This window comes from Lissotriton helveticus, chromosome 3_2, assembly GCF_964261635.1.
Source record: "Lissotriton helveticus chromosome 3_2, aLisHel1.1, whole genome shotgun sequence".
NCBI lineage: Eukaryota > Metazoa > Chordata > Amphibia > Caudata > Salamandridae > Lissotriton > Lissotriton helveticus.
The window spans coordinates 38,342,747-38,356,991 of NC_136062.1; the positions used below are offsets into that span (position 1 = coordinate 38,342,747).

A 14,245-nucleotide genomic window follows, 5' to 3' on the forward strand; every position below is an offset into this window, starting at 1 on the left:
TCACCAACCTTCTACAACTGAACTTTAAATATCCTGCCTACCCTTTCCCTGTCCAAGATCCCAGCTTTTAACAGTAACAAAAAAACTTCTGCCAACCCTGACAAACTTTAAGAACCCCACACTTCACCTGTTCCAAGCGAGAATACAAACTACCCCTTGCGGATCTGTACCAACCAAGTAGCCGGCACCTATTGCCCAGAACTACTGCTGGGGAAGCCAAAACAAAGGAAAAAATAGGGATGGATGGGTGGGGAAAAAATCTTCCCAGTTACAATGCGCTCCCAGCCACCAGGTCACCAAACCTAAAATAGTGGCTGGTAGCGCCCACCCCCTAGCCTTATATGTTTGGGCTACCATTGGGCTACAGATATGTAGCCCAATCTAATACAAAATGGAAACACTGGAGCAGCCCCGCCCCTCCAAAACCACCTGGGGGGGGAGACCATTTTGATGTGTGAAAAAGGCTGCTTTATTGAAGCAGGTGCACATTACAATGAACATATCTAGCAACTGCCTTACAAAACTAAAACCTAGCTATACATCCGATACCTGATATAATCTATGATCCCCTCAACATACCCCCACCCTGACATTACCATATAAACAACATTAAAATGTATTGCAGTAAAATTATATACTTTTATTAACCAATATCCTATGCCTGACTCTCTAAAAGAGTAAATCACCAAACTTCTACAACTGAACTTTAAATTACCTGCCATGCTTTTCCTGTCCATGATCCCAACTTTTGCCTGTAACCAAAAAACTTCTGCCTACCCTGGCAAACTTTAAAACCCCCCGCCACCCAGAAAAGGGGGAGAGAACACTACCCATTTTCTGCCCCCTTGCCTGAACTAGTCAATGTGTCCTCCACAGAGTGTTTCTGCACCTTCAAAGACCTGGCCAACACTCCCCTGATTTCCAAACGGTATAGGCCGTTGCCCATCCTAGAGAGGTGCACATTATCATCCTTGAAAAATTCCACTGTATTGATACATATCTCCAAGTGATTAATCCTTCCAATACCCAAACTCGTGCAAAAACGTGCCGTTTCTATATTCACTTTCCGCCTAGCCCTCTCAATAGCACCCGGATTGAGGGCTCTATGCCAAACCCTGCGAGGCACAAACTCAGTCCACAAAACAAAACAACCTGCCCACTGCTCCGTAATCAAAGCCAAGTTCTTTTTCATAGACCTCATCAAAACCACACCCTTTTCTTTATAAAGGTCATTGTCGCCATGGTGTAACAACAAAAAATCGGGGCATCTACCGCCCAACAACTATTTATTAAGACAGGGAATTAGATCCCTCCAGCACATGCCCCCTTTGCCCCTCCACACAACTTTAAACATGCGTTCGTTAAAAACCAAGTTTCAACCAAAGGAACTCTGTCACGTCCATTTCACGAAGGAGTGCCCCACGTCCCAAATGGTCAATTCTTCTGCCTGGGGGTTGGGCACTGAACCTGAAACGAGAAAAGATAACATGAGTTACATACATTGAAACCTGACGCACGCTCCACCCCTTCTCCCTTTCTCACATAGCTCCTAAAACAATCGAAAGACCAGCAGCCCAAATGCATGATATCCTCCTGTGCCCAGCCCCTGTTGCTCACCTCTTTTCCTGCCCGATGCGAGAAGAGTACATACCAAAACCTGCCCCATCCACCCCAATTAGGTGCAAAGCTTTTCACAACACTGCCCGCAGCTAGTAATCCGTTACTCTGCTCCAATTTGCGTATTTGAATACCGGCCCTCCAGACTCTCCCCCAAACTGAACCATTGAGATGCCCACCTGAGCGGGCATGTAGAAGGGGTGTCCGCTGCTTGTAACCTGACCCATGTTCCTAACCCCTTCGGGTCGTTTTGGACCAGGTCAACCATATTTGCAGCCTGTTCTTTTGAGGAACGCCCTGAAGAACATCCACACCATCAATGATGAGAACAAGCATGTCTCTAGCTCATCCCTCCATACCTCTGGCAGTAACGTCTCTGTGGCCCAACCCTCTAAAAGTCTAGTTCCCAGTTCGCCTGTTGCCGGAGGGTAGCCCCATAGCAGCTTACCCAGGAAAACAATATCTGCTAGCTTCCTGGTGATTGTGACCCTTGACACGCCTTGGTCAATGAGATCCAATATAAACTGGATGACATCTTCTGACCTCTGTCAAACCTCGGCGCGCCACTGAGCACCTGACCACAGAAACTCTTTACTTGCTAAACTGTATGCCACCCAGTTCGATTCTGACAATGAATCTACCATCAATTGTAGTATCCTATGTTACCTATGTACCACAAATGGGCCGGCATTGGCGTTGGTGTCCTGTCGCTGTCCTTGGCCGGTCCACAGAATATCCCCCACTGTAAACCAGACAACGCATCAGCTTTGTCATTGTTCACACCAGGCATGTGTAAAGCCCTGAAAAGCGATATTGTGTCTCAAGCAGCCCAACCCAAATATTTTTTGAAATTTCAAAACATGCTCGTCCCTGGCGATTCATGATTTCGACTACTGCCATGTTGTCCACCCTAAAGAGAACTTTCATTCGAGCTAATTCCTCCCCTCAGAGTGTTATTGCTACCACTAGGTGGAAACATTCCAAGAAAGCTATGCTTCTGCTGCGCTCCTTCCAATGTGATGGCCATTGTTCTGCGTACCACCTCCCTTGCCAGAACAAGCCAAAGCCCACGCTGCCTGTTGCATCAGAAAATAATTGTACTTCCCATGTCATGTCCTCTTCTCTTGTCAGCGGAACGCCATAAAATGACTGTAGAATTACAGTCCACATCCTCAAGTCCTCCACCCCGGCTGAAAGTTGAACATGATGGTGAGGTGGATGTTGCCCAGACAACGCTCGCCACAGTCTCCTACAGAATGTCCTCCCTGCCCTCCCTACTCTGCATGCAAAGTTGACATGGCCCAATAATATCTGTATGTCCTTGACCCTCACTTTGTCCTTTGCTAACATGCCCCTCAACAAGAACAACATTTTCTTTTTTGTCCTCTGGCAAGCGTGCCTACAGTGCCCTGGAGTTGATCTCAATACCCAGAAAAGACAATGCCATGCTTGGGCCCATCATATTTTCCAACGCCAGTGGCCCCCCAAGTACCTCCATAAGTTTATGGAAATTGTCCAAAGCTGCCTGGCATTCCCCAGAGCCCGGAGAACCCACAAAGAAAAAGTCATTTAGATAGTGTGTTACCAGTTGGTGCCCTGTGCGCGGTGAAAATAGCCATTGTAGAAACATCCTGAAGCAATCAAACAATGCACATGAGATAGAGCATCCCATCAGCAGTGCTTTGTCCACGTGACATTTTCCTTCAAAATGGATACCCAGAAGATCCCAGTCATCTGGATGGACTGGAAGCAACCGAAAAGCCGTTTTTATGTCACATTTTGCCATTGGTGCAGTTGAGCCCGGCGTCACTACTAGTGACATGGCCACGTCAACCGATAGGATACCGTGGCTGCCTCCTCATCAATAAAATCATTGACTGAAGTCCCTTCTGGCTAGAACAAGTGCTGTATCAGTCTGAATTAACCCATTTCCTTTTTTGGACCTACTAGGGGAGGATTAGGTTCTATGTGGGCCAGTCATCGAAAGGCCCTGCCATCCTCTCCTCTTTCACCTCTTTGTTTAGTTTTTCTTTTACTATCTGTTTATGTTCCGTAGCTGATTTTAGATTCTCTGCCCATCTTCTGTGTCTTGGACCCCTGTACCCCAAAGAACCCCCATCTGAACCCGTCTCTAAAAATGTGTGCTGCCCCTTGATCCTCATAGCCCTGTGGCCCCGCCTCCACTCTCTCGAGTTTAACCAGAGTACGAGCCTTTAGGTCTAGTCCCTTGGGGCCACTTATCTCCCTGTGCACCTGTAAACTGCTGATGGTGCCCCCCTGAATTGCCCCCTGTCTGGTGCCATTGCTTACCTCCCTGTTAGTATCCACTCCCGCCCGAAGCAGTTGACTCCTGTGTGCACAAGCCTTTGTTAAAATCCCAGCACGCCCCCCCCCTCCTGACTGAGTCTTCCCTGCAGCCCCCACCTCTCCCTGGGCGGGTCTCCCTTGAAAGAGCCAATAGACAATAGGCAAACCACTGGCCATAAATATCTTCTTACCACCTTTGGCTGTTCCCATCGTATGCTGCCACAAATCCATGTCCAGCTCCCCCCATTTTGCTTCAGGGTCCGATGCCAGGCGTGCTCCAATTTCCTTGTCATATTGAGCCCATGCATATCCTCCTCCCTTGATATGTGCCTTCCTAATGACATCCATGTATTTAATTAACACAAAGCAGTGCTCTGGGTATCTTCCGCAATATACCCTTGCATATAGCAAAAACGCTGCTGTCCAGTTTTCTATTGTCAATGGGACCCTCGTCCGCTTGGCCAAATCATATTCTTCAGGCTTTGGATCCCTCTTTGGACCTCACCTCCCTATGCAGCAGCGTAAGCATTTCTACATATTCCCCCTTCCAGATGCGGTCTTTCGTTTGCAGCATTAAATGAGCCCCCAGGGGTTTCATCACCCCCATATAAGAGAGTTTCTTAATTTCCAGTTCCTTGCTCTTCGGGCCATCTTTCCTGTCTCCTTTCTTTTCACCGTCCTCAGTCCCCTTCTCTGAATTGGTACCACTCTCAATTTTCGTCCCTTTTGTGTCTCCTGCTTCCCATGGTCCTACCCCAATGTCCATGACATACTTCCCTTTTCTCAAACACTCCCACCTTCTTCTAAACCCTCCTCACCCCCTATCCCCACTGACACCATTAAAAGCTTCACCTTTACCCTCTCTGCCTTACCTGGCTCCAAGGAGGGTGCCTGTATAGTTGCAGTACACCTCGCCAGTGGCCCTGTACTTTCCGATGTCTCATGACCCTCATACCAGGCCCGACGCCTTCTGCGGCTTCTCTGCTGGTGCCTGAAACATACTATTTTATCACATTAGCTTGTCCTTGCCCCACGAATCCTCTTCCTCTCGCAATTCACCTTCTTCAAAGCTTTCTTCATCATAATCTAGCTCCTCTTGCCCCAAAACCTGGGGCCACTCCTAATTTGAATCTGACCTATGGGACCTACCGGCATCTCCACCCCTGCCTGAGGTGGAGCTGACTGTACACGCCAGTACTCCACTGGCACCCATGCCCAATTGATAACATTCATTGCTGCCCCAGCAGTCCACTGGGAACCACCAGGTGTTGGGGCCAGCGAGGTCGTTCTGGGCCTTCTTCTGCTGGCGGCGATGGGCTCCCCGCCGTTAATGGGCGCGCTGTTCTGGGCTCCACCCCCGCTTCTCCTCAGCACCACTGAGCAGCCCACAGCCATGCAGAGTACGCAGTGCTGTGCTGCTCCTCTCCCTGCAACAAAAATGTCTGGTCTGATGTGCTGGTGCCCTGCCAACCTGTTGCCTGGCCCACCCTCCTTTTCTTACCCTGACTAGGCAGTACCTCTGACAATCCACCTTCCCCCCCGAAGTCCATTGCCCCTTCCCAACCTTCGTCCCCACCCTCCTCATCCCCACTCCACTCTAACATGGCAGCGACAATTGCAGACGCAGGTCCCTGTACCAAACCGGGTCCTGCTCCCACTAGTGTCCCCTCCCCATGGGGTCTTTCCTCCCTGGACCCCCATCATACTCCCTACCCTGTCCTGTGGCCCTCACCTCATGCTGCAGTGAACCCCCTTTTGTTAAATAAGCTTCCAACTGCCCCACCCTTTCCAGGCCCCTCACCTCATCATTCCATGATGAGAAGATATCCAGACCCTTCCACGCCTGACTGCCCCAAGCAGACTTTAGCTCCCCCTGAAAATCATCCTTCTCCCTTCCCCCTTGACCCTGTTGGCCCACACTCCCTCGCACCACATGGCCCTCCTTTACCTACTACTCCTCGGACCTGCCTAACCCACTGCCCCTGCACCCATATCATCCTCATCAATAAATCAATAATCCCCTCCTGGCCTCACCTCCTTCCTTCCCTTTCCATATAGCAGGCCTCAACCTCTTCGTCAAGCAGGCCTACCAATCCTCCCCCCGCACTTCTCCCTCCCTCATGTCAACACCTGCCCCCCCCCACCCCTCCTGCTTTCCTGGCTGAGGACAGGACCCTGAGTGTCCCAGCAACATCAACTTGCTGGGGCCTGTTTTATATGCCCCGCCCTCCGCTGCCTGACCTCTCACTCTCAGGAGCAGAAGACTCCTTTTTAGTGGCCCTGGTAGCCGGCCTGCCGTCTACAGGCTCCGGGCTGATTTTTTGATCCCTGGTTACGTGGAGCAGTGCCTCTGTTGTGTTTCAATTTGTCACCGCTCCCCACCGTCTTGCATAAATGCAACCCCGTTCACTCACCGCCAATGTCTTTTGCCGTTTCTGCGAGGAGCACGCCGTGACTGTAACGGCTACTCTCGCTGACGCCTTCCAAGTCGGGCGCGCGGCCCCCCGCGGCCTTCGGGATCACCAAGTTAAGGTGCCCGGCTTCGCCCAGGAGCCTCAGTGCCTCCATGACCTGATAATCCTCCATGGCAATGGTGAGACCAAATCTTTATTCCTGTAGACTAACGTACTAATATTCCCTAGACTCACAAAGCACCGGAAAAAATCTTCCTAGTTACAATGAGTTCCCAGCCACCAGGTCACAAAATCTAAAATGGTGGCTGGGAGTGACCGCCCGCTAGTCTTATATGTTTGGGCTACCATTGGACTACAAATATGTAGCCCAATCTGATACAAAATGGAGACACAGGGGCTGCCCCGCCCTTCCCAAACTGCCCCGGGGGGAAACATCCCTGCGGTCAGCTACCCCCCCAAACCGCTCTTGTCCTCAAGGGCGAAGGATTGCATTCTTACCTGATTAGTGGCTCCCTCGCTCCAGGGGATGATGCGACTTGGCCTCTCCCCGATGGCAGGAAATTAAGGGCACTACTCATTACCTTAACTTGAATACAATATGGAGCTGCTCTGAAAACATATGTGCATAGTTTTGATGTTTCCTGCCCATCTCCCGCTGTACATTTTCTCACGGCAAATGTCTCGTTATTTTGCTACATCCCTCTGCGTTACTCAAGCTAGCTGCACGGGCGCAGACTTGTTAGGACAGCTGTGGATAATGATACTTGATAGTATGTCTGTAATGGAAATCAAGTATATGTAACTGATATTGCACATGGTATAATTGACTGTTTGCTGTTGAAATTGTTCTTCATATGTCACAAAATCTCAATAAAAACAACTTTAAAAAAAAAAAAGACAATTACAGTCATTCATTGATACAAGACCGTAGTCAGGGAAGCATGCCATGGGTCAGTGAAATCATATTGGGAAGATGGCCTTTCCCGTTAAAAGCAACATAAGCCGCATTCAGGGGGAAAAAACCACATAAAACAGTTACTTGAGGTATGTTATAAATAAATATGTAAACACACTTTAACCCCTTGCGTGCCGACGGAGCCCCACTCACTCTTCAGAACGTCCGCACCGCGGTGGAAAAACTCCTGCGGTTAAGGCGTTAATGATTGACAGGTCTTATTTAGGAACTGAACACAATCATTTGTTTTCTATTTTTACACCAGAAATACGTTTTTTCTTGAGGAGAGACACCCGGCAAATATTGAAGTGCATATATATACTTATTAACATTTGATTCATAGTAACTCATCACAGGGAGTGTGTTGATTTGAGTGGGGATGCCTTGTGTTCAAGAAGGTTTCTGATAGCATCTGATGCTGCCCCTAAAACAATGCAGCTCATACCTTGGAATGTAAGCACTTCCTAAGATGGAGATTAATATACCTAACAAGTAGCCCCATGATGATGAGAGAAAAATAATACTTTTAACCGCCTCATTGAATATTTAGAAGTGTAACAAAAAAAATAATTTGGCAGACAGCCAATGCTGACTATACTCAAACTAAAAAACCCACATGTTCAACAAAAGTCTACCTCGCACATTATACTTACCCGGCATACAATCCAATTTAAATTAATATTGCAGTCCTTCAAATGAAGTCCATTAAATTTGCTTTGTCAATTCTCAATTGCATAATTTAATCTAATGTAGTAGTTTCTGTTTGGGATTCCTGTATCTTAGGTACTAGTTTTTTTTTCTGTGTTGAAAAGTATTTTTATAATGTTCAATAAATACCTTTGTTAATGCCTTCCTATTCACAAACTTATCCTAAAAATATACTTCATTATTTGATGTTAATAATAAAGCTCCACATTTTAGATACTTACCGTATTGCAACATGCATTGCACATGTTATAGTTGCATGCATGATTTACATATTCAATTAATGTTAACCGTGACGTTTTATTTATTTATTTATATTTCAGGATTGTGTATTTCCTGGTTTCAAGAAAAATAAGCTTACACAGCTACCAGAAGGCTTGGAAGGTCCCCAGGTTTTAATCCGTGTATTAGAAGCTCAGCATTTTACAGTGTGTAATATTTTCAGATTTTATGCTCAATTGATGCCCTGAATGCTATTGACCTATACTTTGCAAATATTTAATGCAGCTCTTGCTGGGCCAAACAATGCAACTCAAATGAATTCACTAATCTGATATGTAATTATGAGGTTTAAGCACTTAATGCTATCATTTCAGTATGTCAGAAGCGCTGTCAGTGAGAAGGAAATCCTTTAAGTCATTTCTCATGTTCATTATGAATAGAAAACTAACAAACTGTCTGGAAGGCCTCTTGTTTCAATTCAACCAACCTTCTACTCCATCTAATTACTGGACTTTTGCACTTCTAATTTAATTGTAAACTTGTTTTTGGTGCATAATTCCTGGTTTGTGATTGAGTTGCTTGTGAGTTTTCCTGAAAAGCTATAAGATGAATACTACTATCTTTTTTTTTTTTTCACAACAAGTTTTATTGAGAGGTACAGCAATAGTAAAGACATGGCTCTCCACAGTCAGGAGATCGCCACCAAGCATCATGTCACATTTTAACACGAGTACAAAGTCAAATCGATAAAGCAGAGGAACACCTGAAAACCCCCCCTCCTTCCCTCCTCCACCCACCAACCCCAGCCTCCCAACCGCCCTTCTACCCACCCCTTATCCCTCCCTAACCCCATGCACGTGAGTATAGAAAACAGTCAGTGCTTGGTCGTAGTGTGCTAGGTATGACGCACTTCTTAGGCCCATTAAGCGTCCTCTACCCGTAGTTCCTCCTCTAGTTCAGCGGGGGGGTCCAATATCAACCCTCTATACTCCGCCCATCGCTTCCATATCTTAAAATGTTTACGGGGGCAACCTCTGGCCTCAAATACAGGTCGCTCCAGTCCCATGCAGTAGTCCAGCCCAGCCTTCCATGCACACAGGGGGGGGGGGCTCGCTCTCCCTTCCATGCGCGGGCCAGGACCCTCTTGGCAACAACAAGCCCCAGCAACAACAAGTGACGTTTGTAAATGTTGCCACCTATACCCTCCAAAACATGGAGCAAGCCTAATCGAGGGGTACGGGGTAGATCCCATCCCAATACTTCAGATAAACAACTCCACACGCCCCTCCAGAATCTGACCAGCCCAGTACACGACCACACCGTATGCAGCAGCGTACCTGTTGCAGCCCCACAGCGCAGACACTCCGGAGACCCAATCAGTCCCGCCTTCCATAACCGCTCCCTGGTGTAATAGGCCCTGTGTAAGTACTTAAATTGGATCAGTCTAAGTCGTATTGCAATGGCAGCCCCTCGTGGGGACTCCAGGGCCTCCCTCCAATCATCCTCATCCAGGGGACCCACATCCTTTTCCCAGGCTGCCTTGAGGGGAAGCAGAGTGGCGGAGCAGTGTGTGACCAGTGTTTGATAGATTCGGGACACCTTCTTATCTCCAAGGTCTCCCATGAAGACTTTAGCTTCAAATGGGCTAAATTCGGGGAGTAACTCCATGCCTGCGATGCTGGGGGCTAGTGCATGGCGGAACTGTAGGTACCGAAAGAACTGGGTCTTGGGCATGTGGCATTCCGTGCTGAGTTCCTGGAATGATTTGAGGGTGACCCCAGTCAGCACCTGTCCCAAGGACGAGATCCCAATGGCGTCCCAGCCGTCAAACCCCTCCAGCGTGGCCAGTGCGGGAAGCCGCCCATTCCTCCACAACGGAGTCTCCGCCGTCAGTCTACCCCACCAGCCCATTCGGCGCAGCGCCTGTCGCCATACAACAAACACAACGCGCGTGACACATGGCAATGTCCGTCGTAGCCTAGCCGAGTACAGGATCGTGTGGAGAGTGTTGTCGCCCATCAGTGAGCGCTCCAGAGCATATGCCGGGTCTCCCCTGTCACCATACCACCATTCATTAAGTACCAATAGCTGGGAGGCCTGATAATAGGATAACCGGTCCGACGTGGCCAGACCACCACAGTACGTGGACAGGAAGCATGTCCGCAGCGCCACCCTGGCGGCACCCCCGGCCCACAGGAAGCGACCCAAAACAGAGTTGACCTGCCGAAACCACTGGGGGGCAATTAGGTGCGGGTAACTCTGCAACTGATACAACGGGCGCGGGAGTGCTACCATTTTAAAAATCGCTGACCTCCCGAAAATAGTCAGGGGCATCCGGGACCATGTTTTCACGTCCGCCTGGACCCTCTCTTCCACACAGGCACTATGTTGCGCTCCCAGGCAATATCCACGGATTCTGAGAGAAACACTCCTAGGTATTTCAAACCCCCAGTCGCCACCTGCAGCGCTGATGCCCAGGGGTCCGCCACCATCCCGCCACCCAGCACCCACAAAGTGGACTTACGCGGGTTCAAACATAGGCCCGATACCTCCCCGAAAATGCGCATAATTTCCAAAACTCGGGGCCCTGACCTGCGGAGATCGGTAAGAAAGAAGAGAACGTCGTCTGCATATAATGCAATTCTATCTGTGGGGCCCTCACTCCACTCAAAGCCCCGCATCTGCGCGTCTATGCGCACCCAAGCGGCCAGAGGCTCCATAGCCAGGGCAAATAGGTACGGGGAGAGGGGACACCCCTGTCGGGTCCCCCTACCAATCGGAAACCTTCCCGAGACCGCCCCTGAGACACACACCGACGCAGAGATATCGGTATAGAGTAACTTAACGTAGGAAAGAAACACCGGGCCCAAATTGAGACGAGGCAGGAGTGCAAATAGGTACGCCCAACTAACCGAGTCAAAAGCTCTATCAATATCCGCCAATAGCAGAGCCGCACGCTCCCCCTTGGCCCCCATGGCAGCAACTGCTGCCTGTGCCCGTCGAATGTTGTGCCGCGTCGCCCTGCACGGCATGAATCCTGCCTGGTCCGGATGGACCAGGTCCGTCACATACGGGAGCAGGCGGTTCGCCAACGCCTTCGCCAGTATTTTAGCTTCGATGTTGAGCAGGGAGATTGGGCGATAGGAGTCATGTCTGTCAGGGGGTCTGCCCGGCTTCTGAAATACCACAACCTCGGCATGGCGCCAGTCAGATGGTAGTCTGCCCTGTGTTCTTGCCACCTCTAGTGCACTGCGGTAATGGGCACCCAATTGGAGCTGAAATTTCCTATAGAATTCACTCGGAAAACCACTCGGCCCTGGCGCCTTACCCGTGTTGAGCTGTCCCAATGCGTCTCCTAATTCTTCCGCCGTGAGGGGAAGGTCTAATAACGTCCTGGTCTCATCCGAGACCGCCCTCGGAGGTAAGTCATCAATAAATTTAGCGACCTCATCTGCCGATAGACAATCCCGCGGAGCATATTGCGCCGTGAAGTAGCTAGCAAAACTCATCGCCAGTTCCGTCGGGTCAGTAATCGCCACTCCGTCCTCAGCTGTGAGGCCCGGCAACGTGATCGGTTGGAACGTACGTTGACATAGCCTGTGGAGCATTGTGCAGGACTTATCCCCCCACTGATAGACTCTGCTCCGCGTAGCCAGCCACGCTTGCTTAGCCTCATCCAGTAACACAGACGCATAAGACTGTTGTGCCTGCAGGAGCAACCGCACCCCGATCTCATCTCCCCCTCCCCGGCATCGCAGTTCTAGGGTTTCCACCAGCGTGGCTGCTTCAGTAACCGCCTCACTGCGTCGTCGACGGGCCGCCGCGCACCACGCAATGTCCACTCCCCGTATGGTGGGCTTCATGGCCTCCCAGGCTACAATTGCGTCTATGTCACCCACTAGGTTTTCCTGCCAGTAATGGGCAATCGCACTCCGTAAATGTTGGATATAATCAGGCTGCTGCAGGTGCCACGAGGACATCCTCCACCGGAACGGCTGTCGTTTCTTAGACAGTTCAACCCTGACCGCCACAGGGGAGTGGTCAGACAGCCCTCTCGGCAATATCCCACTACTATCTTTTTTCAATATCTTTTTTTTCTTTTAGTCAGATAGGTCCCACAGGGACATACAAATACACCCTTTAAGGCCTCCCAGTGGCATTTCTAGAAGTGAAGTTTAGGGACGAGGGAGTTTTCATTGTGCAGCACATAAAAGTGAGGTTAGCACCTAGATAGGTTATTTGTGGACATACATACGTATATAAATAGTCACTGAAAAAACCTAGACCTATTGTCTATAGCCTCTTTGCTCCTATTGAACGTAATCTTTTGCAACCTGCTTGGGCTCCTAATGGGTCTTGGATGTGTGAATTAAGTCCGCTTTCTGTAAATGGTTGCGCACTGGCCAAAAACCATGTGCAGCAGAGACTTGCTGATTCGTCTCTCCTTGATTTCCCACAAGAGATCTGTAAAAGCTTTTCTATAAAGGGAAGGTTGTACGTAGTAGGTGCTGACTCTCCTAAGGTGCCTTGAGTGCAAGGGAGTAGTCAGAAAATGTAAATATAAACCACTTGAACCATGCCTCAGATGTCTCCAGTAAGTAGCTTGTGAACTACCAGTATCTCTCCAGATCCGTGTGAATAGATCTCCTGTGTGCAGCCTAGCCTACCACAAAAGAAGTTTTTGCTTGGTTGAATTATTATTTGTATGCCAACATAAAAAAGCATATATTCAAGATGTAAATGTGTGTATTTTCAGAACTCATAAGCTGTTGCTTGGAGAATTAGAATTTTCAAAATGTATTTAATATTATTATTTGAGTTGGACAGATTTCTTACCACAATTGTTACCTTGGTGCCACGGGATGCAGCTGTGGCTTTTATGTATTACCCATGTAGAGAGGATTGCTACTGGTAACCCTGCCTAATGCACTGCAGTGATCACTGCTGACAATCTTGGATGGGGTGGTCATAACTATTATAGTATCAAATCAAGAGGGGGAGTAAGAAGAAGCTGCGATCCATTCGGCTTCCTTGTAGTAATCTCTTATCAATGGGGAATGGATCACTTCTACCTGTGTAACCAGGGTCAGGTTTTCATACCATCTCTTAAAAAACCATCATTCACGTACTTAGTCCTTTTGGCAGTATATCTTGATTTTCCACCTGGTTAGAAACGTGACAGCATCATCATTGGGTTTGTTTGTGATATGCTATCCTCCACCCGGAGGAAGACCTGCTGGTTATAGCAGTAGTGATTAGGGATAAAAAGAAGAGGTGCTCAAGTGAGGTGAGTTTAAAATGTCCACAATGCCTGAACTGCAGCTTTTTATTCAGTTTGGTATGTGGAGAGGTAAAAACAGTGCGGTGCATAAGTAGACAAGTTACTGGTCTAACGCACTCTTGAGTATATCTGAGTGGTCAACATGTTTCAGCCCCATTTAACTGCCCTGATGGGTCAGGGGGCTCTCTTCAGGACCTAGGAATGTTAAGGCTGAGTAATGTCACAGCGTGGGTGAGTGTCTCATTCGCTCACCATGTTAAGGTAAGTCATTGGCCAATAAGTACCTATAACTTTTTGGAGGAACAGGGGAGAAGAAAAGAAAAGAGATTCGGTCACAGTTCCATTAGTTATAATATGTTGCAAAAAAAGTGGTGAAATTACTTAAATAGTGATGCTTGCTATCCTGTTGCTAACGTGTTTTAAATATGAGAATACAACAAATGTAATGGTTAAAAAAAATTAAAACGTTTTGAATACTAAGGGCAAGATGTAGGTAATCCTGAAATACAGAGTCCTTGATTTGTTATTAAGAATTTGGTGTTCCAGATGTACGTAATTAATTGGTAAAAATTACCGAATTGGTAATAATTGCTAAAAAAATAGCGATTCGGATTGAATCGGTAAAAATAAATACCGATTCCCCATTACCGGATTGTTATCACTGAATCCTTAATACCGATTTGTTAATTAAAAAAAATCGGTAATTGTCGAATCAGCCAATCCTGTGCATCCTCATTACCTCCC

At 48.2% G+C, this 14,245-nt stretch overlaps 1 protein-coding gene across 6 annotated transcripts in view; it reads left to right on the plus strand.

Moving 5' to 3' along the window:
- Positions 1 to 14,245, plus strand: part of FAM227B (family with sequence similarity 227 member B) — a 3,234,040-nt gene that overhangs the window by 764,310 nt on the left and 2,455,485 nt on the right. For all 6 annotated transcript variants that reach the window (XM_078684781.1, XM_078684784.1, XM_078684786.1 and 3 more), the window contains one exon: positions 8,322 to 8,426. In XM_078684781.1, the coding sequence (XP_078540907.1) occupies positions 8,322 to 8,426 (105 nt within the window). The remainder of the gene's footprint in view (positions 1 to 8,321; positions 8,427 to 14,245) is intronic.